General features: G+C 40.8%; 1 protein-coding gene across 2 annotated transcripts in view; it reads left to right on the top strand.

The window, feature by feature from the left end:
* The first annotated feature begins 4,716 nt into the window (after window positions 1-4,716).
* The window catches only part of ANXA5 (annexin A5), a 30,989-nt gene continuing 10,442 nt past the window's right edge, over window positions 4,717-25,263 (top strand). Inside the window, exons 1-7 of one of the 2 annotated variants that reach the window (XM_036852753.1) lie at window positions 4,717-4,859; window positions 5,074-5,121; window positions 17,703-17,787; window positions 19,087-19,181; window positions 20,358-20,471; window positions 22,218-22,308; window positions 24,880-24,959. In XM_036852753.1, the coding sequence (XP_036708648.1) occupies window positions 5,113-5,121; window positions 17,703-17,787; window positions 19,087-19,181; window positions 20,358-20,471; window positions 22,218-22,308; window positions 24,880-24,959 (474 nt within the window). In that variant the 5' untranslated portion in view covers window positions 4,717-4,859; window positions 5,074-5,112. Of the gene's footprint in view, window positions 4,872-5,073; window positions 5,122-17,702; window positions 17,788-19,086; window positions 19,182-20,357; window positions 20,472-22,217; window positions 22,309-24,879; window positions 24,960-25,263 lie in introns of both variants that reach the window. The other variant, XM_036852752.1, reaches the window with a different exon arrangement.

Genomic DNA, 25,263 nt, shown 5'->3' with positions numbered 1-25,263 from the left:
CAAGGTCACACACTACTAAGATCATAAAGCAAAACTTTACCCACCCAGGGATGAGTCCTCCCCAGAATTCAGAATCCCTGTCTGGGACTACATCTCTTCCACTGGCAAAATTCTCTCTTACAAGGTTTCCTTTTAACTTTTTTTCATATCTTCCTAGTCATTTTGAATATCAACGGTTTGCAGTTAATAACCCACACCACAATGGATTCATTCAGCCATTCACGCATCCATTCAAAACATTCACTGCGCTGCTACGAGCAGGTACTGAGTGTTACTAAGAGCACTGTGCTAGGTGTTGGGGACTCAGCAATGAACAAGAGAGACAGGATGCTTGTCCTTTTATAAACAGGCTGAGTAGTTTTGGGTTTCTTTTTACTAATTGCTCTGAAGATCTTAATCAAGCTTAAAAATCCTGCCTGAAAGATTCCTATCAGAACCTTTTTTTAACCTAATTATTTACCCAAGATCTATATTCCAGTCTCCTGCTAGGGAAGCTGACTTACGTTTTACTGGATAAACACAAATATTGTTTTGAATAAAAACAGTGGCAGGACTTCTAAAGATAAAAATCTCCTGAGGAGTCTCTGCTTTTAATTTCTGGTGAGCATGTGGACCTCAGTGAGGGGAGATTAAAGTCTCCTCCTAATTTCACACTGTTGGCTCAGGATGAGTTTCTGAAAGTAAATCTGGACCTATTTCTCCAAAGGACATTACAACCACTTTAAGTCTAAAGGGCAAGGTTTGGGGGGGGGGGCACTAGAATGCTGGCTACGCTCCAGTATTACTTCTGGGAGGTAGAAGTGATGGTGCAAATGGACAGGGCAGGATCTGCAGAAGAATGAGGCCTCACCTTCTCACCCTGGGAGGTTCAGGGATGGACGAGATGAGGCCACATAGACGGCTTGAATTAAATTCCAAACGGTGCTTCTGGAGTCTTTGGCCACATCAGATGGGGACCGTGGGGGCCTGCATATGGAGAGGAGTATAGAGGGTGGGAGTCTCATTTAGCTGTACTTGATAGGGGCCACTGATGGGAGACTCTAGTAGAGGAAGGATAGGAGAGAACCAGGAAGCATCAGCTTGGCCCTGGAGAGTTGGGGCCTGCCGGGCCTGAGGGATTGGCTGGTGATAGGACAGGTCCTGTCGCACGGGGCAGTGGGACCATCAGAGATTAATTTGTTTTAAATGTGAGAGTAGGGGCTGAATCATCAGGTTAGGAGCTGAGAATGGTAGTGAGGGTTTTGCAAAGGAGGAAGAACTGTGGAGGAATGAAACCAATCCTCTTATAATTGCTAGGCAGTTTTACAAATTAGCTCATTTAATCCTTAATTTCTGGCAATTCACTATCTTGTCTTCTTTTCTTCTTCTTTAAGTAATCATAATTTGTAACAACTATATTTATTAAATGATATTAATTTAAAAAGAAGACTGAGAATTTTATATTCTAAAAAACAAGACTAACACTTCTAGAATTAGGGAATATTGTCTTACTTATACAAAGCCTAATACTCATTTTGTTTTTCTCTTTATGCATCAGTATAATTAAGGGAAGGTCAATGAATATATGATGAAAATATTAGATTTGAGACATGTAGAAATTACAACACAAGGAAACTAGACCTGTTTAGAATAAATTGGCTAGTTCCTAAATGATCCAAATAATTGAGGTAAAGAGGGAAATCAGGAAAATCTCCGGTTTACAAATAAATTGAGGTTCAAAAATGTGTTTGGGGACTTCCCTGGTGGTTCAGGGGTTAGGACTCCACACTTGCATTGCAGGGGACGTGGGTTCTATCCCTGGTCGGGGAACTAAGATTCCACAAGCTGCACAGCTTGGCCAAGAAAAAAAAAAGAAAAACAAAAACAAAAATGGGTTTGTAAATTAGTTATCTGAGATTTGGTACATTTCCCCAATGAAAAGAAAATTTTAGGCTGTAAACTGATACCTGATTATCTCATCAGAAAATAGCTGAAATCCATTATTTGTACACAAGAACTGTACAGCAAACAAACCAAAATTATCACAAAATACTTAAAATTAACGCAACATAAAGACAACGCACTAAGAAGACTTTAATTTTAAACTCAAGAAAGAGAAAGTTTAAATTAGGAGGATGAAAGAGTTAACTGAAGAATCTGGTGGAGAGCCTGAGGATGCCTTTTGGACACTGAGCAGGGACTTTTGGGATAGATGACAGATACTGTTTTTAAGACATAATAAAGGAGATTTTCTGAGTGCCCATCATTTATAACACCCAGTAGTTAAAAAACACCACTCATTCAAAATCCATCAATTAAATATACCATTCAAAGCAGAGTCTTTAGGTGGTAGTTTTTACGCACTTTGCACTCCAGCCATTTTAGAAATTCAATTCACACACACACAAAGGCACTTTCCTTCTTTTGGTTTTGCTGTTCACTTAACCAGATCACCCTTTCTGCCTCTTCATTTCCTGACAAAATATCCTCCCTCGAAGCCTAATTCAAATGACACATTCATCAATTTTTTAAATCCCTTGACAAAATATTAGCTGTCTCTCTTCTGAAACCAGTTGCATTTTGATTCCATTTTATGCATCTCGTTTATGATCTCCAGTTTGTCTCCCATTGTAGTATTTGTATTCATGCTCTATCTGTAATATTAATGGGAGTAGACTCTTGTGCAGGCCTTCTCCACAGCTTCAGACCACCTTTGCAAAACAGTGCTCCCCTCAGCCTGATTCCCCAGCTCCACTTTATTTTTTTATAGAAAACTTCATACTGGACATAATAGGTATTTTTTATTATCTGTCCCCTCCACCAGAATGTATGACTTATGAGGGCAGGGACTTTGTTTCACTTACTGCATCACCCTATCCCCAGTGCCTAGAACTGCACCCGGTCCACAGTAGGAACTGAATAAGTCCATGTAACTGGAAGTGAAAGAAATACCAACTGGGGTATGTATATCAAAACACTGAGTCTAATAATTCATTGATTCTATCACTATTTATTTATTTTTTATTAAAAAAAAATTTTTTTTAATTTATTATTTTTGGCTGCGTTGGGTCTTTGTTGCTGCGCACGGGCCCTCTCCAGCTGCGGCGAGCGGGGGCTACTCTTCGTTGCGGTGCGCGGGCTTCTCATTGTGGTGGCCTCTTCCGTTGCGGAGCACCAGCTCTAGGCGAGCGGGCTTCAGTAGTTGTGGCATGCGGGCTCAGTAGCTGTGGCTCGCGGACCTAGTTGCTCTGCAGCATGGGGGATCCTCCTGGACCAGGGCTCGAACCCGTGTCCCCTGCGTTGGCAGGCAGACTCCCAACCACTCCGCCACCAGGGAAGCCCTCTATCACTATTTAGCTGCAGGACACAGCAAGTCGTTAACCTGTGATGGGCATCATTTTCCTATAAAATCAACAACATCGTTAAACATAGGATTGCTGAGTTCTGGTGTCATTCCATTACTCTGAGAGTAGAAACAGAGAGACGATGAAGAAAAGGACTTCAAGTAAGTGGATGTGTGAGGGGAAAAGAATGCTCCAGGCCACAGTGAAGGAGCTACTCTTGGTGAAGGTCAGAGAGAAAATGATAAGCATAAGTGAGGAGAAAAAGATGCAGAGGAAAGGGCTGCCTTCAGACTCCTTTGCCTGTCAACAGTGCTCTGGGAGAAGTGCTCAAAGTAGGGAGCCTGAGGCCACGTAGAGATGCCAGCTGCTTGGGAAGAGGCTTCCAGGGAAGAGGAAAGGCAAGCTGAAAGGGGAGTGTGTGTGTGTGTGTGTGTGTGTGTGTGTGTGGCGAGCTCCACATGCTTTGCAATTTTGCCTCTCTCTCCAGCAAACAATCACTCTGCTGTGACTTTGTCAAGGCCTGATTAAGCATGTGGCTCATACGTGAAAGCAAATGAGAAGTTCTATCTATACAAAGAACACATTCGTTCTACATTTTATTTATGACAAAAGCTCTTCTTTATTCTTTATTCTAGCAGACTAGATTCTTATGTCTTACCTTGAATCTCCACAGCACTTTGCGCTTCTCATCCTAGAATATCTTACTGCGTCTAGGGCTGCCGGCTTCTGTCCTCCCGCCTCCCGGCGCCCGCCCGGTGCCTCCCCTCTCGCCACGCTAGTAAATCTGAGAAGGGCACTGTCTTTCTGTCTTTGCGTTCTCTGCACCAGCCTAGTACAATCTCCTGTAGTGCCTGTGTCTCCGTCTTTCTCTCTCTCATACTCATGTATTTTACGTTTAACTAATAATAGGGAATGGCTCAAATTTAAGTTATTTGAAAGTTCTAGGCTGGTTCTGAAAATAGGAACCGACCCCAGGCGGAGGTTTTTAAATTTCCCAAGGAAGTCACCAACGAGCTATATATACATTTAAGAGAAGGCCATCTAGGAAGCAACGATTGACACTTTTTATTTTTTTTAAACAAACTTAAAAATAAACTTGGGAATTCTAGACCATGGTCAAAGACGCGCTGTCCTTGCCCGCAGAGACTGTCTGGTCTTCACGCCCCTGCACCGTTAAGGCCGAGCACCGGGTGAGGTCCGCGTTCCTGCGGCCACGGAGGGGAGGGAGGCCCCAGCGATCCCAAACACGCAGTCCTGGACAGCTCCCCACGCCCTCCCGCTGCGCGAAGGCCAGGCTGTCCCCGGGGCCCTCGGCGAGCCGCACCCAGCCCAAGCTGCGAGGACTCAGACGGGCCGGGCTCCACGCAGGCGCACTGAAGCCCGGGCAGGGGCGTGTCGGAGTCGCGCAGGGATGGGCCGGCGGGGGCGGGGCGGGGCCGATGCCGTTTCCGTTGCCTGGAACCCGCAAAAAGCAGCTGCCTGGAGCGTTCTCCGTCCGCGTCTCTGCCTGCTCTCTGCGCCGCCGCTCTCCCGGAGGTACGGGTCTGGGTGAGTGAGCGCTCGCCTAGCCCGCCGAGGGCAGCGGGGGCGCCGGGGTGGCGCGGACGCTCGGCGGAGGGCTGTCCCGGGAGCTGCGGAGAGGGCGGGTCTGCGGCGGCGGCGGGTCTGCGGCGGCGCCCGGGGGGCTGTCTGGGCCCCGCGGCGGAGAAGTCCGGCTCGCTGAACCCGCCGTCTCTCTCTTCTCTTGCAGTCCTGCATCAGTCACCTTCTCCTGACCTGGGCAGTCGCCATGGCACAGGTAAGGCCGTGCGCCCCCGCGCAGCACTCGGATTTACCAACTTTCTAAACTGTTCAGGAGTTCTAGAATTTGTTGGAAAGCCAGAAGAGTTTAGGAGTAAACTGAATCTGCCTTCGGGAATTTCTTACACCTTTCTGTTTCCCCTTTGCTCCCCTTCCTAGGGAGCGCCCACCCGAACCTGCTCCCACCCGGCGCTGCAGCGCAGCTGGCGCAGCCGCCGGTGACGTGGCCGGATTTGGGGGGCGCTCCCTCTTCGTGAGTGAATGTGTAAAAGGGAGCCTTCCTAAAATTCCAGAGAGTGGCTGAAATTAGAACCAGAGCAAGTACAGCTCCTTGTGGTCATGTGACGCGAACGCATTTCTTTTTTTCTTTTCTTGGCTTTATTTATTTATTCCGCCAAGTTTCCTGTATTTGAATACTATGGGTGGGCGTTGGCTTTTTCCAGTAGAGTTGTAGTGGAGCTTTTTCCAGTCGCTCAACCCAATTTAACTAAAAGGAACTGTTCGTCGTTGGCACTGATTTTTTTTTTTTTCCCCCCCAAGCGAAAAGTTTAAACCGAAGAGCTGCTTTTCCTAAGTAACGAACTCGCGGAACGAGTTCTGAATTGAATCTGCCTTGGGACTGTTTCAGAATTTGATTACCTAATAACGGCTTTCTTTGCTGTTCTTAACATTTATCAAAAATGTGGGGAAGAGAAAATCGTTTAATCTATATAGCACTCTTTAAAAATTGACTGTGTTGTACAATCTTTTGTGAATAAAATATCGGTGCTTACGACAGCTCCACCCCGAAACTAATTTTACAAGATCTCATCGATCTAACTGGCTTGTCAGAGTCCGGAAACTTTTTTTAAACAAGTGTTTCCACTGCTCAAACAATGCCCTCTTTCATGTATACTTCACTTTTTAAAAAAAATCAGATTGACTTATCAAAATTGAATAAGGTTTCATGATCCTTTCCAAGAGAAGATGGGAGGATTAAGAGGACTTGGTAATTTTATTAAATTTATACAGTACTTCCATTCTTACTTCCTCTTTTGCACTTAAGAAGTATTGCAATAAACCAAGTCTCATATTACTTCAAGTGGAAACTTTGGTTTAGATTCTTCACCATAAAAAGGATGCTTTTATATGGAATTAACTTTGCTGAGCATTATTTTTCCTATCTTGATATGCTGGTGTGGTGATGTAAATGATGATTTCGCAAGCATTAAAGAATAATTCTCTGTGTCCTAGCTCTTTTGGCTGTTTCTCTTGTCTCTTTTGTAAATTTACCCAGTGATTTCTGAAGTTTTTCAGTCAGTTCCTTTAATTATGTAGACTCTACCCAAGATAGCATAAATGAACACATTTTCCGAAATGTGGACATTGATAATTTCAAAGAATGAAAATAGTGTAAAAGCCCTTATATATACAAAACCTGGGAGAATGGTGGCTTGTATTATAGAATTTTGTACATGACCTCTATTACAATATAACCAGGACTGTTTTCTATCCAAGTCACAGTTTTTAGTTATCATAAGGGTTACAAGTAATATTAAGAAAGGTACAGTATTTTACACTAGCTTTGTTATTAGTTATCCTTGGAAACCATGGAAGTAAAACATTTTGTTAAAGTATTTAATATTAAGGTGAAGTTTTTTTGGCTTTATACTCACATTTGATGGTGTGCAGAATGCCCACATTATGGAATTGCACTTTTACTGTCTAAAATTTCCTTTGGATCCCAGTGTAATTGTAGGAAAGCTGAAGTACTTCAGTGTTGGGTTTCAAACAGTTTCCATGGTAGTACCTTTTGTTGACGTGCGGTATGGGCTTCCACTATCTGGCCATCTGTAGAGTAATGGCATCATGGCTGAGTCTTAGAGGTGCACATTCTGGCAATTTAAAATATGTTGTTAAATATTAATGTCTCTTATTTAATGAAAAGTGAAAATGTAGCCTCCCACAGCAGTGATTCTTCATGTTTATGAGCTACATCTTCCATACCAGTGGTTTTCTCTTCTTACTTAACATTGGGACCACCCTGCAGATAACAGTCTGCAGATATCCAGGAATCAATTATTGCATATGTAGATCACGGGCACGACTGTCTTATTACGAATTTGACAAGAAAGCATTGATTGATCTTTGACAGATACATTGGAGTTTCTTTTTTTATGTAAACAAATATTATTAGGGATATTTTACACTCTTATGAATATTTATATTAATATATTTGTAAGTAAATTATAAGTTATAATGAATGTACTTCATGTCAATGCTGCTTTTTTATTTTTAATTTTTTATATTTATTTTTTGGCTGCGTTGGGTCTTCGTTGCTGCGCACCGCGCTTTCCCTAGTCGCGGTGAGCGGGGGCTACTCTTCATTGCGGTGCGTGGGCTCTAGGTGTGTGGGCTTCAGTAGTTGTGGCACGTGGGCTCAGTAGTTGTGGCTCACGGGCTCTAGAGCACAGGCTCAGTAGTTGTGGCGCACGGACTTAGTTGCTCTGCGGCATGTGGGATCTTCCCGGACCAGGGATCGAACCCGTGTCCCTTGCATTGGCAGGCAGATTCTTAACCTGCCTGGCAATACTGGGCAAATATTGGGAACAACATAAAAAGTGACTTATCATGTTAGGTAAATACATTCAGAGCTGGAGGCATTTGTGGGGTACCACTACTTGAGCTCTGCCCTTCTCCTTCTGGTCCTAATCCTCGTCCATTAGTATTGAAATATGTGGGATTCAACCAGTTAACTGTTATTTGGAGAGAAATAGTCTAACCTGAGGCTTCCCAGTTTTTCTCAAAGAGAGCACACTGGTTAACTGTATCTTCTCCATGACATACGAGAATATAAATTACAAATGTACCTGCATGTAAACAGTTCCTGGACAGTATTTACTTTTTTATAGGTTTGAAACTATTCATTTGAATGGTTTTGTATTTATCTGGTTTGAAACTGCAGCATCCATGTTATTTTAGCATAAAAGGCTAAATGAGTAATAAATTATTATGATTATTGGATCAGTAACAAAATCTACTATGTTAAATTTGGGTACAAGCTAGTTGAAGATATTTACTAAGGAATAGCCAAAGAGCTGTTAAAATTGCCTGAGTTACCTATATATAGTAAATATTTTTGAATCCCTTCATCTTTTTTCTCTCAGCAATCAACTTCTGATTATGTAAGTGTGAATTTTTCATTAGGTTTTAGGGTCATTTCTTTAATCTGACTTACAGTATTTGGGATTTGGATTTCTTAAATAGGCTCCTGACCTATTTCTCTCCTATGGCTTTACTTGCTTACACAGGTTTTTGTTTTTTTTTTTAATCTCAGTATTTAGCTAGAGCCAAATTATTTCATAGATATTCTAATTTGTTTAAGTATTTGAAAGTACATCGTGTAGTTCTGTGTTCTTTGGTTTGGAAAAATCAAGAGTTGGCTATATTTCATAGACAAATGATCCATTTAATACATTTTAATTCAATTTAAGGCTTTTATGTCTTTAATTTTCTTTAGGATAATGAAACTTTAAAAAATTACATTTTGGGCGGTCTGAACTCAGTTTAATTTATAGTGTTGTTTACAAAGAGTCAATATATTCAGAGCATCAGGAATGTCATGAAGCAAAAGCAGGGTACATAATTTTTGACCAGAAACTTCATGAACATCATAGTTATCAGCCTGATACATATTTAAGCTGTACAAAATTTGAATAGAAATTTTTTTGGTTGGCTTGAAATCATCGCACTATGATAATTCACAAGGGCCCTGTGCTGAGCTAGCAGGACCAATGTAAATAAGGAAATTTGAGGTGAGGTTCGTTCCAGAGGAGTTGACTGGATGTTGAGTGCCTCTTTTCATGCCATTCACTTTACAGCCACATCTCTCTGTAGTGATTCCCTTGGGGGTTCTTAGATCAGGTCACCTGTTTACCCGTGGCCTATGCTGCTTTGGGTTAGTCTTTCTCCATTCCTGATTCCTTGACTATGGTCTTCATTTTGGATGCTGAGAAAGAACTACATCACAAGCTGCTTGGCTGCTTTGCAAGCTGCTGAGCAATTCATTGGTGTTCAGTAAACCTTAATTCTCTTATCTTGAGCTAGTGCCCCTTGGACACAGGTGGCAAGTTAGTCTGAGGTCCAGTTCTGAAATAAATTCTATTCATATAACCTGTATGCTATTCTAAAACTTCACAAATGTATCAGTTGATTTTGTTTGTTTGTTTACCAAATTAGTGCTCCTAAGACCTTTTCTTTGTGTTTTATGGACCCATCTTTCAGTTTATTGGTTTGTATAATATTTACATCTGTAAGCAATTGATTAATTGAAAGGAATACATATTCCAGTTGGTGTCATTTTCTTTGGACTCCAGTTCCTAACTGTTCTCTTTACTTTGCCATTCATGCATACATTCATGAATGTTTGAAGCTTTTGAGTTCCTACTGCGTGTCAGGTATTATTAGACATGGGAAATAAAAAGGGAAATGGAGCTAAGATTTATTGATACGACAGGTGCATTGCCAAGTCCTTTTTATGCATTATTTAGTGGTCATAATACAGTTTTGGAAATAAATATTACTATTTCAGTTTCACAGAAGAGGAAATTGAGGTAACTTAGCCGACGTTAGTCATATGGGACAAAGGAGGAAAGGCATGATATGTAGAGGCAACAGGAGCAAAACTACATGCTTGGGGCTGGGCAGGGCCAGCAGCTGCAGGCAGTCTGGTCTTGCTGGCGTGAAGCTGCAGTCAGTTGGGGAGATGGAGCCCTGCCTTGGAAAGGGGTGCCGGAAAGGCAGACGGGAGCCGGAGCTAAAGAATATGTGCCATTTTGTAGGTAATGGAGAGCTACCAGAGAGTCATTAGTTGGGGTATGCCATGGTCAGATTTGTATTTAACAAAGATAGCCCCGGGGCCAATGTGATATTGTGCTTCTGGGGCCTGCAGAGGCGGGATGGTGGTGTGGGAGTTGAGGAGGGGAGAGGGAAGCGGGACATTGGAAGACTACTTGGGCATCTCTTGCTGTAATCCCAGTGAATCTTAAGGGGTTAAACTAGGCAGTAGCTGGGACTTTAGATAGGAGGGGACTGTAGGAGAGAGTGGGCAAATTGGATGCATGAGTGAGTGGGAGTTGGTGAAGGGCCAGGTTACGGTAAAGGTGAGCGGCTTCCTTGATGGAGTGGTTGATTGTGTTTTTCTCTGAGAAAGGAATGCAGGTTGGAGGTGGGAGAAAAGCAGAGTTGGTAGATTTGTTGAATTTGAGTTCTTTATAAAACATTTAGGTGGAGCTATCTAGTACACAGCAGGGTGTATGTGATCTTTAAATCTATTTTCATCTCTATAGGTCATCCATTTGATTATGTATTATTTATCTCTTCCTACAACTAAAGATTTGAAGCTAACTTATTTCTTCCCTTTTTCTAGGACCAGCCAAGTTCGTTAGATTTCTGTCTCTTGTTTAGATGCAAAAGGAAGTAAAGTTGTGAATCCATGCACACTCTTCTCTAATATGAGAAATCTGTAAACTTGATTGTTTTCTGAAGCATCGATGTGAATGAATTGGTTAGTGAAATAGCTTTTCACGTGCTATGTGCAAAATGGCCAATTCAACAACTAGGTAAAATAGCCCCTTCTTCGGAGGTTAATACATTTGCCCACTTTACTGACTGAAAGGTATCACCATTATTCATGGACAGTTAAACTTTCCACTTTATTAGTATTTGCCAAGGGAAGGCATTCTTATACTAGCAGGGAGGTCGCCATAGGAGCATTAAAGAAACACAACAAAAATCTAAATTATGTTGACAAAACCTTTATTAAGTTACTAAAAACTTTTCTACCACTGTGCACATAATGTAAACTATTTTATAGTGATGCTTTGTTTCCTTACACCTGACTTTGAGAGGTCAAAGGTAGTTGGATGATTAGACAAAATGGAAAGAAGCAAAAATAAGAAGGAGCATGAAAGGGAAAGGAAGTTATGTGAAACTTAGCAAAAGTTATAGACCAGTTCGAAGTTGAGGCTTTGAACTATAATTTTCACCTCTTTTGATGGGATTGAGCAACAGTGAAGATTAGGACTTGAGACCTTATTTCTGACCCCTCATGGTATGTGTTTGTGCCCCTCAGTCCTCTTGGAGGTTCTAGTTTTTTCTGATATTTAATTTACTTTGCATCTCAAATCATAATCATGTTGCCCTGGCTTTTTCCTCTTTTCTTGCTCATCTCATTTCTTTCTTAGTACAGTGATTTTCAATTTTTTTTTCTTTGCTGACCAGTGGGACCCATTATCAAAGGAAATATTAATGGGCCTGTTCTGTACTGTGTCCGTCAGATAAGACCTGAGCTGCTCTGACTAGAGAGGGAAGGCAGAACTCTGCCCTTGGCCTCCCCACCCCACCCTTTCTTGGGGGAGGGGGGGAAAGGCTTTTTGCGAAACCTGAGCCTCAGAAGAACCGTGGGTAAAAACCATTGTACAGTTGCTCAGCTGTAGTGTTTTGCTTAATGATTTCTGGCTCTTAGTTAGTACTATGTGGAATGTTGGGTAGCTGTTTAGGTGTTGATTTCATTGAACTGGATGACAAATTTAAAGAGGGTTTAATTCTCCTCTTAAAATGTCCCAGACCTGGTGAATGTTTTCTCATCTCTAAATTTGAAGTGTTATTTCTGTATTATTTTCCTGTGCATTTAAATTCTGTGTCTACAAAAGCAACTCTTCACTTGTGTTTTGGTTTAATTTTATTCGTTTTATTTTGGCATAACTAGTCTTTGAAGGTAAATAACTTTTTCATTTAGAGCAAACAAGTGAAAAAAGCCAACAAAATTATAGAGCTAAAAGAATGGATAATTTTGAAGCTGAGAGTTAACAGACCGAATTATATGTTTTGGCCACGTACCGTCTGAGCATATATAATAATTCCCTTGGTGCGGCACTGGTGGCAGAGGATTGAGGTAGATGGGGATGAACTGAGGGTGCGTGAGGGGAACAGTAGCTGCTTACGGTTGGAATTCATCTGGGGAAGGTGTACATGTTGAACTTGAGGCCGGTGGCAAAGATGGGAAGCAGGGGAAGCCCTCTGTGAGCCATGCAGAGTCCCATTTGCCCAGTAGATGGTTTTGTGTGGGTGGGGATGGAGCTTGGACAGGATGTCCAAACAAGGGTTCTCTCTGTGTGAGTCACGTCCTGTGATTCACATCTGGTCCCTTACTACCGCTCCGTGGCTTTGCTAGCTTTCACGATGACTGATCAAATGGAAATGTAGCAAGAGTGTTTCCCAATCTTTAGAAAGCTCTCAAAAATACAACCAGCAGTTATGTCTTCTTCACAGTAGCTGAGACTCAAGGATACGTCTCTTCTTTCCATTGTTCACCTCGTTTCCTTCAGGCTCAGGGGTCAGATGTCTCTTGTTTTTAAGGCAAATTCCTCCTGTCTCCCCTGTTCTTAACCTCTTCGCTGTTTCTCTATCTACTAGAAACTTCTTCAGAGCCTGTAAGCTGGAAAAAGTATTCTTAAAGTGTGTGTATTTTTTTAAGTATAAAAAAAAAAGCCTGTTTTTAAAATGGGAGTTCACAGAGATGCGCTGCCTCTCAATTCACTCTTTAGCGTCCACCAGTCAGGCTTTTACCGCCACCAGAGACCTCCTAGCTGCCAAATCCAGTGGCCCCTTTTCCATCGTCCCTCTTACTTGACTGCCCTATGGTTTAGGCACTGCCTTTTCTTCCTTTCCTTGGAACATTTTTCTCCTTTGTCTTCCATTCCATCACCTTCTCTGGATTTTCTTTTTGCCTTTGGGAGGCTGTGTAGAATCATAGTTAAGAGCCCACAGTCCCATGGCCTGTGTTCAAGTGCCAGCTCTGCTACTTGCTTGCTTGCTGGTCACCTGGGTGATTCGCCAAACCTTTCTAAGCCAGTGTGTTTCTTTATCTGTAAAATGGGGTTTCGCTGAGATGGTCCACGTGAAGCTCTGAGCTCATTGCCGCCCTGAGCTGATATTAGCTGCCATTCCGATTGTAGGTGACCTTCCCTTCTCCAGCTCTTCTTTCCATTCCATTAATATTGCCTTTCCTGAAGCCTCCTCACACAGCTCTAGTTACCACTTATGTGCCCTAGTAACTGACAAGCCTGCTTCTCTTTCAGTATGTGGAGAAATGCAAAACCAGCCATCCTGTTCCTTATCCAAAAAATGAATCATCCTAAATGGTTTCCTTCTGCCTTGGCCCTGTTCCTGTCTGCCTTTTCCTTTCCATTTCCACTGCTCCTGACTTAGATCAGGTCTTTTTTAACCTTCTTACGTTTAGTAGTCTTCAAAACAGTCTTTCTGTCTCCACACATGCACAATTCTGTCCTTTTGTCCCCACTGCTGCCCTAGTAATATTACTGTGCAGAGTCAACCTTGTTCCTTGCATGCTTGCTTAAATGCCCTCCAAGGGCTTCATTTGCCAATGGGGTGAAGGCTGCTCTTCTCAGCCTGGCTTCCAGCTGTCCTCGCTCCCCACTGTGACCTTTCCCTTGTTTGTTTTTCTATCCAATTATTTTACTGCTTGTTCCAATCTGTTGAAATACTTAACCCTTTGTCCAAAGCACCACATTGTTTCCTTCTTCCATGTTTTTAATTCATACTGAAATACCTGCCTGCCCTTTTCTACTTTCCTGAGCCAGCCTGGCAAAATTACAGGCAACTTTCAAGACATTTTGGGGAAGTTTTTCTGATTTCTTTTCTCTCCACTCTTCCTGTCTCAGTCCCTCCTTTGTGTGCTCATATTACCCTGATGAAACCTCTGTGTGTTTATACTCTACTGCGCTTGATTATTTACATGCCTATCATTTTCTCTTGACTTAAGAGATCTTGACTTTTTCCTAGTGATTAGTACAATAGGCAGTGGAAGGCATTCAGAAAATGGCTGTTGAGTGACTAGATAAGCAGACAGGTGAACTAAGTCATCCAAGTTCTCACAGTGAGAGAACCCATGGTATTTGTTCATTTTTATGATGATATTGATGGTGTCGTCCTCATCAGTTTGAAGTGGTCTTACTGAACAGAGAGGAACTGCAGTTTGACTTGAGAGAAATAACTTTCCTAACCCATACCAATTTTGAAGGGCCATCTCCTCAAATCTTAACAGTTTCTCTCCCAACCTTTTGCTCCTTTTAATTATGTTGAACCATTTGAAGCTGCCAGTATTCAACCATTCACTTTCATATGGTCAAGCTATAGAACAAATGGCAGGGAGTTTATTGGCCCTTATGCATCTGTGCTTTTTAGATAGGGTGGAAATGGAGACTAGCCTGGCTTTGGGTGGATTTCTAAAAGGGTTCTGAACCCACTTCTAATGTGGGGTGTGGTTTCCACACACCAACAAGCGGTTCTCCTGTACCAGATGGGTGTCTTGCTATTCAGCTCAGTTCTGCCATTGTCTGCTGGAGATAGCATCAGCTCCCACAGGTTTAAGGGCTCAGTTCTGCAAGACCACCCCTCTTCATACCCGCACCCCCATTTCAGACGCCAGTTGCAAGGCCAGATTGTCACCTGTGATTCTGACTGACTGGCTGTAGATTGGAGTTTCCAATGACCCCATCGTTGGCTCACAGATCTCAGAGGAACATTTTACTTACTAGATGACTGGTTTATTATAAAAGGATACAACTCAGGATCAGCCAGGTGGAAGAGATGCGTAGGGCAAGGTGTGTGGGAAGGGGCCTGGGGCTTCAGTGCCCGCTCCGAGTGAACCAGTGCCCCTACAACTCCACGTGCTCACCAGCCTGGGAGGTCTCCAAACCGCGTCCTCTTGGATTTTATGGAAGCTTCATTACATAGGCACGACTGACTAAATCATTGGCCACTGGTGATTGAACCCCATCTCCAGCCCCTCTCTCTTCCCTGAGGTGGGGTTGCGGGTACGGGACTGAAAGTTCCAACCCTCTAATCGCATGGTTGGTTCCCCGGGCAACCAGCCCCCAAACCCCCATCCTTAGATGCTTCCCAAAAGTCACCTCATCAACAAAGTCAGGTGTGATTGAAGGGGGTTTGCTATGAATATCAAGCTCTTATCATTATGAAGTTTATCACTCTTATCATCCGGGAATTCCAAGGGTTTTAGGAGGTCTGTGCGGGAAATGGGGACAAAGACCAAATATATATGTTTCTTATTATAAATCACAGTATCGCATTTTCCCACTTAGTAGAATGAAGAGCTCTGGCTTAGTTTCATGACCTCCCCATGAGATAAGTGAGGCTTCCCTGCCCCTCCTTTTCCTGCTTGGCCACAATCTTTTGTTTGGCTGTGAGGGGTCGGGGGGGATGGCTTGGGAGGATGAAAGCTGCTACCAGTCAACACTCTGGGGCCGGGAGATGAAACTGGGAAACACCTCTTCTCTTGGATTGTATGCTTTTGGTCACATAATTACAACACTAAGGTTTTCCTGTAGGTTCTCTCAAGGCTGACTCTGTTCAGAGGAAAGAAGAGTCTTTCTTCTTTCCTTGAACAAGAGGAGACTATTGTTAAAGAAAAAATTATTCTCACACTTGTTAAATGGTAAAGAAGACTTTCAAAACTATTGCAGTAAAGGTCATGCCTATTGCAATAGAAGAGAAGAGATTGGGTTCAAGTCCAGATATAGCAAAGGCAGCTGGGAACTTACAACCAGTGAGCAGGATGAAGGGAGTCAGTGGATGGGAAGTTACTAAGAGGAGACATTAAGGGTAGAGGGATTCTTGCTAAAGGCAGCCCATGGATTTATACATCAAAGATGGAGGATGAGTAACTTGAACAGATATGAAGGTTTGCGGGATTCTCTCTAAACTGACTTTAGCAGGATTCTTGCTACAGCTGGGCTTGGCAGGCTAGAGACCAGTCCTAGTCAAAAAGAGGGCTCTGGGGAGCCTGCCTGAAGTTTGGTCAAGGAGAGAGTCTGTCTCCTGCATCCCTGAGTGCTGCTTTTTCAGGAGGCGAGATTCAGTGCCACTGAAGAGAGGTCTCTGAGCTGACCTCTGGTGCGTGTCCCATAGAAGTTCTTCCCCATGGATGTGTCTCTTTGTTGTCTTTTTTTTTTTTTTTAATGTGGTTGGTGTTAAGATATTGTAGGCAGATGCAGCAGTTGGATGTTAAGGTGGAAGAGAAATTTTTTTCCTTGTAGGTGATCGTGCTTCCATGCATTCATAATAAAACAGAAGTGATCGTAAACCAGACAAGTTTTCTCAGTCCCCAACCCTTATAGCTGTTTATTTCTCAGTTTTGGCTGGAACCTTGACAGGAGTTGTGAGGTACTTCAAGAACATTTATTGGTAAAAATAAATCCTGGGAGCCTCCCTTTATCATAAGATAAAAATTTATGGCTCAGTAATAATAAAGCCTTCTGATTCTAAAGATCTAATGATATTACAAACATTTTTTGGAGGTATTAAAATATTTGGATGATTAAAAGTATTATGTATGATAACATAAAATAGGAACTCTTACAAACAGTATCTTCTAATATATCTTTAAAAGTTCTAAATTCAGAAATTTGTATTCTTCTGGCACATGAGTTACTGAATATCTTTTCAGGTTTTGCCAGGTTATCTTAAAATTCCTAAGTAAGTATAAGGAAACAGGACTAGATTTATTAAGAGCATTGCTTAGAGTTCAGTGCCTAGGGTAAGGCCTCAAGTTTTTTTTTTTGTTTTTGTTTTTAACATCTTTGTTGGAGCATAATTGCTTTACAATGGTGTGTTAGTTTCTGCTTTATAACAAAGTGAATCAGTTATACATCTACATATGTCCCCATATCTCCTCCCTCTTGCGTCTCCCTCCCTCCCACCCTCCCTATCCCACCCCTCTAGGTGGTCACAAAGCACCGAGCTGATCTCCCTGTGCTATGCGGCTGCTTCCCACTAGCTAGCTATTTTACGTTTGGTAGTGTATATATGTCCATGCCACTCTCTCACTTTGTCCCAGCTTACCCTTCCCCCTCTCCGTATCCTCAAGTCCATTCTCTAGTAGGTCTGCGTCTTTATTCCCGTCTTGCCCCTAGGTTCTTCATGACCATTTTTTTTTTTTTAGATTCCATATATATGTGTTAGCATACCGTATTTGTTTTCCTCTTTCTGACTTACTTCACTCTGTATGACAGCCTCTAGGTCCATCCACCTCACTACAGGTAGCTCAGTGATGCTCCTTTTTATGGCTGAGTAATATTCCGTGGTATACATGCGCCACGAAAGGCCTCAAGTTGTAATGCAGGCTCAGCATGCTCCCAGATCAAAGTGGCGAGAGGCTTAACGGGAATGAAGCCTGCAAGGAAGTGCCCTCCGTGAACCAGGAGGTGCTGGTGGAGCTTGATCACGGGGGCGATGCCTGAAGGAAGAGGGCCTTGGAAGCCAGCCTTCCTGCTAATGGTATCGCAGGTGGGCCAGGAGAGCTCGTGCGCTGAATTGGTGCACTGCTAATCCACATTGTAATGGTCTGTTTCCCATTTCACGTGGGGTTGTATTGATATATCTTATCAAATGATAAATTTATGTAAAGTCTGAACATGAAACAGAGCAAGCGGCTTCCTGTTTGTGTTGTCTGTCGTATCAGTCATGCTGTGGATAATATTGCTGTTTTTCCCGTGTCAGGCGCTCAGAGGCACTGTGACTGACTTCCCTGGGTTTGATGAGCGGGCCGATGCAGAAACTCTTCGGAACGCCATGAAGGGCCTGGGTAAATTCAGCCTTCTCTTTGTTCTAAAAAAAATGTGACATTTGTTTTTCTGAACAAGAAGTCATTGTTTTACAGTAAGATTAACTTTAGAATACTTTGAGCTGAACGTATAGAGAGAGAAACATTAAAGGGACAAAAATAATGACTGACCACCCCTAGTATTTAGTCTCTAGAACCAAACAGGAGTTAAATTCAACCTCTCTGTTTTTTTAGCTTTTCAGCTTTACCCGTATGGTAGCTGACTGAGTAGATAAACAGACATTCCTGAGGGTGATCAGCTGTGCAGGCTTTTGCTCTCAGTGTCCCATCAGATATCCAGTTCTGTAAGTTTCTTACATCCCGCTGTCTTCTCTGTCGCTGCTTTCCTTTTCTGCAGTTTAAAAACCTCTCATCATGAGGACTTCCACCTATAATTAATCTTCCTGTCCTCAGGCTCCTTCTATACCAGTGTCCGTGTGAAGGCATCCGTCTTCCTCAGACTTGGCTCTGACCCCATCACTCTCCATTCTGAACATCTTGTGAGATCTCCTGTTGTAGCAGGAGGTGCAGGCTTTCTGGCCTTGTAAGGCCCTCCCTGGTTCTCCAGCCCACCTCGTCGGCCCCAGCGCACATTACTGCCTGGCGTGTGCTCTGATCCAGCCGTGCCAGGTGATCTGCTGTTCAGGAAAGCTCTGTATTTCCCTACTGTTGAGCTTTTCCTGGATTCTAAAAGCCTGTCTTTCTTCCTTACATCACTGCCTGTCAAAATCTTTTCATCCTTCAAGACTGTTTGGGGTGGGTGTCACCTTCTCCATGAAGCTTTTTCCCAAACTGTCTTCCTCTGCCTTTCAGCTACGAGCACCTCCTCTGAACCCCATTTAACGCCTGGACCTCTCCTGAGGCCCTTGTCGCATTCTGCCTTACCTCACACAAAGAATTTTGTATTTTTTACCCTAAATTGTTCGTAACTTGAAACCAGGGTCTATATCTTTTCTCCTTTCTCAACCCCCTGGAACACCCAACACATCATGCCTTGTGAAGAGCTGTTAATTGAGTAGCTATTTGTTGCAAGAAAAGCCGGGTGCACTCAGTTTTTAAAAAGTCAGGAGAATGTTTGCATCTCCTTCACAATGTGTAGGGGTAGTACGTATTGTTGGAAAAATAACATATTGATATTGTAAATTTTATAGTTTAATAAATTATTTAATAAAGTATATTTTATGAGGCAAGGAATTAAAGTGACTGGGGAGCTGGATACAAAGGTTGTTGAGAGAGTGGGCATGTGGGAGCCCGGATGTAATGGTTGGAACGTAATTGCAGGCACCGATGAGGAGAGCATCCTGACTCTGCTGACATCCCGCAGTAATGCTCAGCGCCAGGAGATCGCTGCGGCTTTTAAAACTCTGTTTGGCAGGGTAAGACTGTACTTCATCCCAAGGTAGAATGTGAGAGCAGCTCTCTCTTTTGAGACTAGTTTGAAATCTACTAATATTCTTTTGTAAATATCATGAATCTTATGATTCTGACTTTCCTAATCCTCCTTTTTTCTTTTCTAGTTTGTTTCTTAGTTATCAGCTGTTGGTTAAAATGCTCACTCAACTTATCCTCATATGATTGTTTTTCCTCACTTGACACTGTATAGGTGCTGAAAGATCCCATGGGGATAACTGCCCTTCTTTCCTTCTGTGTTTCCCACCCAGGATTGTTGTATCATTTTCCAGGTGTAAACCTGTATTGCAATATGTTTTGCTCTGACACAGTCACAGTCTTGGTTCCTTTTGGAGTGGTATTTTAATAAATGAGTTTTTAATTCATTGATTTAAATGTTCTTATTTGATTAACAATTCAAAGTAAAAATTAAATTTGTTACTAAATGAATTAGTACAGACGTGAAAAACTTAAATGTAGTTTTGTTATTCTGAAAATTTTTGTTCATTATTTCGAGAAACAAATGCAAAGAAAAAAAAAAGCAAGTATTTTAAACACAAATTCTAGTTGCCTGTGTGCTGAAACTGAAATGGATGAGAAATACTGCTTTTGTCTTTATAATTACGCAAGTTCCCCATAATAGCAGCTGTCCTGAAGTAGTCAGGGGCATAGTAATGAACATAATCTATTATGTATGTATTAGAATATTATTAGATATGGAAAGAAAAGAAAACATTGTTTTGTTTAGGTGTGATAGGCCAAATTTTGTCTTTTGTAAAAATGCATTATGATATTTTGGGGAAATTTTTTTTTTGAGATAGACATGTTTCTCAGAAGAGTATTTTAAAAATATTTTAGGCTTATTTTAAAATATTTTAAAATAAATATTTTTTATGAAAAGTATTCATTTTTTGAAAACTCTGAGATTAAGAAAAACATCTTAAAAACAAATACCTTGACACATGCATGGCTTTGCTTTAGCTTAAGGTCAGATGTCAAAAGTACATTATTAAAAGCCACAGGGTGTTGTTTAGCTCACGTGTCGTCTACTTGGAGATAGCAATGTAAAGAATTCATTAGAGCAAAGGGCTATCATTCATATTTAAGAAGAATCTCCTTAAAATTTCTGCATGGTTAACCAATTTATATTTTCTGTGAGTTAGGACCTTCTGGATGACCTGAAATCAGAACTGACTGGAAAATTTGAAAAATTAATTGTGGCTCTGATGAAACCCTCTCGGCTTTACGATGCCTATGAACTGAAGCATGCTCTTAAGGTGAAAGGATGAGTGTGAGGAATATTCCTGTCATGTGTATAATATTATTTTGTGTTGGTAATTAGTTTATGGTATTTTTACTTTTATTTATTTTTATTTTATTTAATTTTATTTTTGGAACATATAAATCATCACATCAGTTTATTACAGTCATTATACATGACAGTTAACTGTTCTAACAGCTATTTCTTTTTTTTAAATTTAATTTTACTTAATTTTTTATACAGCAGGTTATGGTATTTTTATATTAAAACAAATTGAATTATTTCACTGAGGGTTTCTTGAAGGACAAAACTGCGTAGGAGGCAATAGGAAAAGGAGGGAGAAAATGACAAGTGTGTCATTTAATCTTTTTCTATAGTTAACTCAGTAGTAGTGGTTTTTTAAAATTTCAGTGTATTTTACAGCCTTTTGTACTTTATTTTCATGCTTGTTTTCTAATTTTGAGATATGTTTTAAAAATGTTACAGATTAGGTGTTTTATCTTTTAGTTTAGAAAGTTGCCTGATTAGGGAACAATAATATTGTTAATCGTTTTGGCATAAAAGATGAAGCTTTGGAGAGAATTTTGAGATAAGAAAGATTTTCTAATACCCTTTCCTTCTTTTCTGTACTTGTAAATACTAAAATGAAGCAGCTGGTAAACTTGATATAATTTCATTGTAGCAAGTAACTAAATGTATATTCCCTTGCCTGGTGTTTGCAATGTTGTATAAATGTGATTACATTGAATCATTTGTTTAGACTTAGGGGACAGGGAATAACTCAGTCACTAGTAGTTAGGTTTTGAATGGACAAACTGAAATTAACAACAAGGAGATGATGTAGCTCAGGTGTAGGGAGGAGAGGGTTTATCAAGTTAGGAACCTTTCTGTGCTTCTTCATTTTCCTACAATGATTCTTTGGAATAAATAAAATCTTAGGTTACTGGAAATGGGCATTTTTGCAGCCTTCTGAAATATTAGCAGTGGCTAAAATTCTGCCCGAGCGTAAACCTAGTTCTTTCAGTGTTTGAGTTTTTTGGTAAAGCAACAGAAATATAAGGAAATTAAGGCTTAAATATGCTATCTTTTAAAATTAAGTTCAGCTATGTCATTGCTTGTATCTTCTAATTTAGTAGTGTAGATATGACTTATAATCAGAAAAAGGAAAACCAACTACAATTATTCTTTAAAAATCCAGAAAGCAAGTCCCAATTCCTTTATGCTGATCCAATAACTGGTTCCTAATAACTAAGCCATGCTATATTTATTGTTACCTGTGTTGCAGAATTTCCCTGTGATCCATAGAGAACTTAATTTGAGGGCAGGGTTGTTTATGTTTCGAGGTACATATTGTTTAAGTATCAGTGTTCCTCCATGTAAATTTATGTAAAGTTTTCCATTTTTACTATTTCAGCCTTTTTATTATTTCCTGTTTCATTAAAATGTTTCCCTTTAAAACTATTTAGAATTAAACTGATAAAATTACAAATTTATGTAATCTCTTATATGTCATATATGTAGACACATTCATACAATAAACATTTTTTTTCATTAGGCAAAAAAGGATAAAATTGTCTTTGGAAAGAAAACTAATTTGAAATTTCGTATTTCTATAACTAATAGAACTCATATAGGAAGTGAATGTTATGTTGGATAATATATATATATTTATGCAGTTGGGGTAACATCTGTTCTGGGAAAATCACTTTCTTTTTAATCTTATTAACATGTTTTTTTCTATTAAAAATAAATCTCCAAACAGGGAGCTGGGACAAATGAAAAAGTCCTGACAGAAATTATTGCTTCAAGGACACCTGGAGAACTGAGAGCCATAAAACAAGTTTATGAAGAAGGTAACTGTTTCGAATTACGTCTGCCTTCACTTCCGCTGTCACTTTGTCATTTCACTAAAGTGAATGCAGTTCTTTGGAGTTATAGGAGGGCAGGCCATACGTGATTTCTGGATGAGTGAAGGAATGAGTAAACAAATAAGCAACCATTCAAGCTAGTTTCTCTTTCAGTAGGGAAAAGGCTGCCTTTTTCTATACCTATAACTACTTCAGTATTTGTAAGAAACTTCTGATGAGGATGGGACTTATTTTCATATAGGATTTACAGTCAGTGTTGGGATATACAGGTTGCCTCTTTCACATTAAATTTAAGATGTAAGTGGTTTTTCTTCCTTAAAAATTTCAGTTTTATGTTAGTAGAAGTTAAGAATTACTAAAAAGGAAAAGAAACCTTGTCCAAATCAGAGTCAATAATGTCTGAGTAAATGTATGTCATTTTAGCTAAGGGGAGTGCTTGACTACTCTGCATTTTGACTTTTCTTTTTGGTGTCTTTTCTTTTGGATTTTTAAATTTTTTTTGCGTGAAAAAAAAAAATCTATATTTCAATCTGAAGCATATCCTGTTCATGGAACCAAGAAAATGTAATAAAAAGTAAAGGTAGGGAGTTCTTTTCTCATCAGATTTTCTGTAAAAGACTCTGCCCTCTGCGTGACTGAGGAGGGTCAGACTGTCCAGATCGTCAGCTCAGTCAGCAGAGCTCCAAGCCTAGTGCCCGCAGCTGGGAAAATGGGTCCCTATCTCGGCATTAGTTGGTTAATCTTAGAAATGACCCTGTAACCCAGCAAGTTAGAACGGTGTGAAATTTATGGCAGCTAAACAATTACCTTTTGAAGTGCTGGAATCTTTCTTTCCTGCTCCTCTTTTTGTAGTTGGATAGGACCCAACCACTAAGGCAGAGGTGATACATGTATCTCAGCTGCAGGTGATCACGCTTGAGTTTTACGTGATATAATATTCAAATATCTCCTTCCGGGGATGTCGACATTGATGAATGAGCCTTTGTGCTGCCGGATGACAGATGGGGTGCCACAAGAGGTATAGTAACTGTGTGTGGTCCGTCCAGTCAGCCGTGCTGCTATTGTGCACTAGCTGTGTGTCCAGCAGCATACTGGCTGTCATGAATGATGCAGAAGGTGCACATAACAAAGCTCCCGTCCTCAAGGAGTCTGCAATCTATTTAGGGATGACATGACTTAGAAAAAACTACAAGAGTTACAGGATAGTAAAATTCAAACATCAAACATGTTTAATGAAAGAATTCATTCAGAAAAGAGAGGTCATTTTGGCTTTGGATGTCAGGAGAGGCTTCTTCACAGTGCAGTCAGACACTGAGCCAGGGTTTCAAGACTAGATAGGTTTCGAGTGGGTGAAGAAGGCATTTTTGGTCAAGGTGCACCCACTGTCTGCCATGGCATGGAGACCAGTTTGAGAAAAGTATGTTGAGGGAACAGAGAGAACGTGACTGTAGCGGAGGGAATGTGCATGCCCATTGTGGAGATAAACTGAATAAGTGCAGTTAGGCTCTGTTACAGATGGTTTTGTATGACTGGATTAGAAGTTCGGACTTGGTTCAAAAGCATTGTAAGCTCCTGAATGGATAGTAGAGTATTGAAGGGACAATTGAGGGAGGAAGAAGGTTTGAATTAAGAGGCTGATTAGGTAGCTGTGTTGGGAGAGGTAAGCCGGGCAGTTATGGCTCAGCCTAGGTTGGTGGGAGGTATGAGGCGAATCAGAGAGAGGAGAAATATTTAAATGGATTTGATGGTTGATTATACATAGGTGTTGGAGTAGAGGAAGGAATAAAAAATTCCTTCAAGGTTTTGTATTTGAGCAACTGATTGAAATAAATATGTATCTCTTTTGTATCTTTAGAAGTGTCAAGCTTTTAAAGTTTGTCTCCTTTCAAATAATGATGAAATGTTTAAATGCCTTAGAGTAATACCTCCTTTCCTTCAATGGAAGCTGGTTGAGAGACGGTGAAAAATGCCTGTAGACTCTTGTAGATCCTGGTTTTCCCCTTTGCTGTGGCTTTATGTCGAATAGTTGGAAATGGAGGGGAGAAAGGCATATTTTAAAATATCACTGCTGTCTCTCAGAGTTAACTTTATTTGTTGCAGAGGAAAAAAATCTTATTAGGGGAAGGAATGGCCATGCCCCAAAGAAAAGAAAAACTCAGAATATTTGAGAGTGGAAGACCTTTGGAGATGAATCATGTAAAACATTTGAAAGGAAGGGAAACAAAGTTTAAAATTGAGATTGACTGTAGTTTAGAGACTTTCCAGTACCATCATGTATCTACAGATTAATAACTACGTTGGTTGAGAGCATTTCTAAATGGCCGAGTCACGATTTAGGTTTGAACTGAGTGCTTTTGGGAGACTTTAATTTCTTTTCTTCCAGCCACTCACCACTTAAAACATTTGCCTTCAGTCTTCAGAGCGCTCAGAGAAGCATGAACTATTATGCTAATCAAATATTTCTTCCTTTATGTCTCTTCCATTGGATTAATGGGGCAAGATATCCTTTTCTAGTTGAAAGAAGCTGTAAATAAGTGTGAAATTATTCTGTTGCAGAATATGGCTCGAGCCTGGAAGATGATGTGGTGGGGGACACTTCGGGGTACTACCAGAGGATGTTGGTGGTCCTCCTTCAGGTACTGGGTGGAGGCTATTTGTGGCTTAAAAAATCTGAAGCCGGACTGGTCTGAATCTAGTTAAGTAAAGTCACTTAAAATTCTTTTAATTATTTCTGGTACTTGCTTGATTCTGGCTGTGTGGTGCCAGTGTGTGTTTGTGTTTCAGAATATCTGACCTGAACTCGTAGTAGGTAACTCATAGTTTTTTTTTTTTTTTTTTTTTTTGGATATCACTGTCCTCTTTTATTCATAGATTTTAAAATCAAGAGGGTCAGGTTGGTTTTGGACAGTGTTTGTGTGATAATGTAAAAATATTGTAGGA

This window comes from Balaenoptera musculus, chromosome 5, assembly GCF_009873245.2.
Source record: "Balaenoptera musculus isolate JJ_BM4_2016_0621 chromosome 5, mBalMus1.pri.v3, whole genome shotgun sequence".
NCBI lineage: Eukaryota > Metazoa > Chordata > Mammalia > Artiodactyla > Balaenopteridae > Balaenoptera > Balaenoptera musculus.
This window is presented reverse-complemented; position numbering and strand designations above follow the sequence as displayed.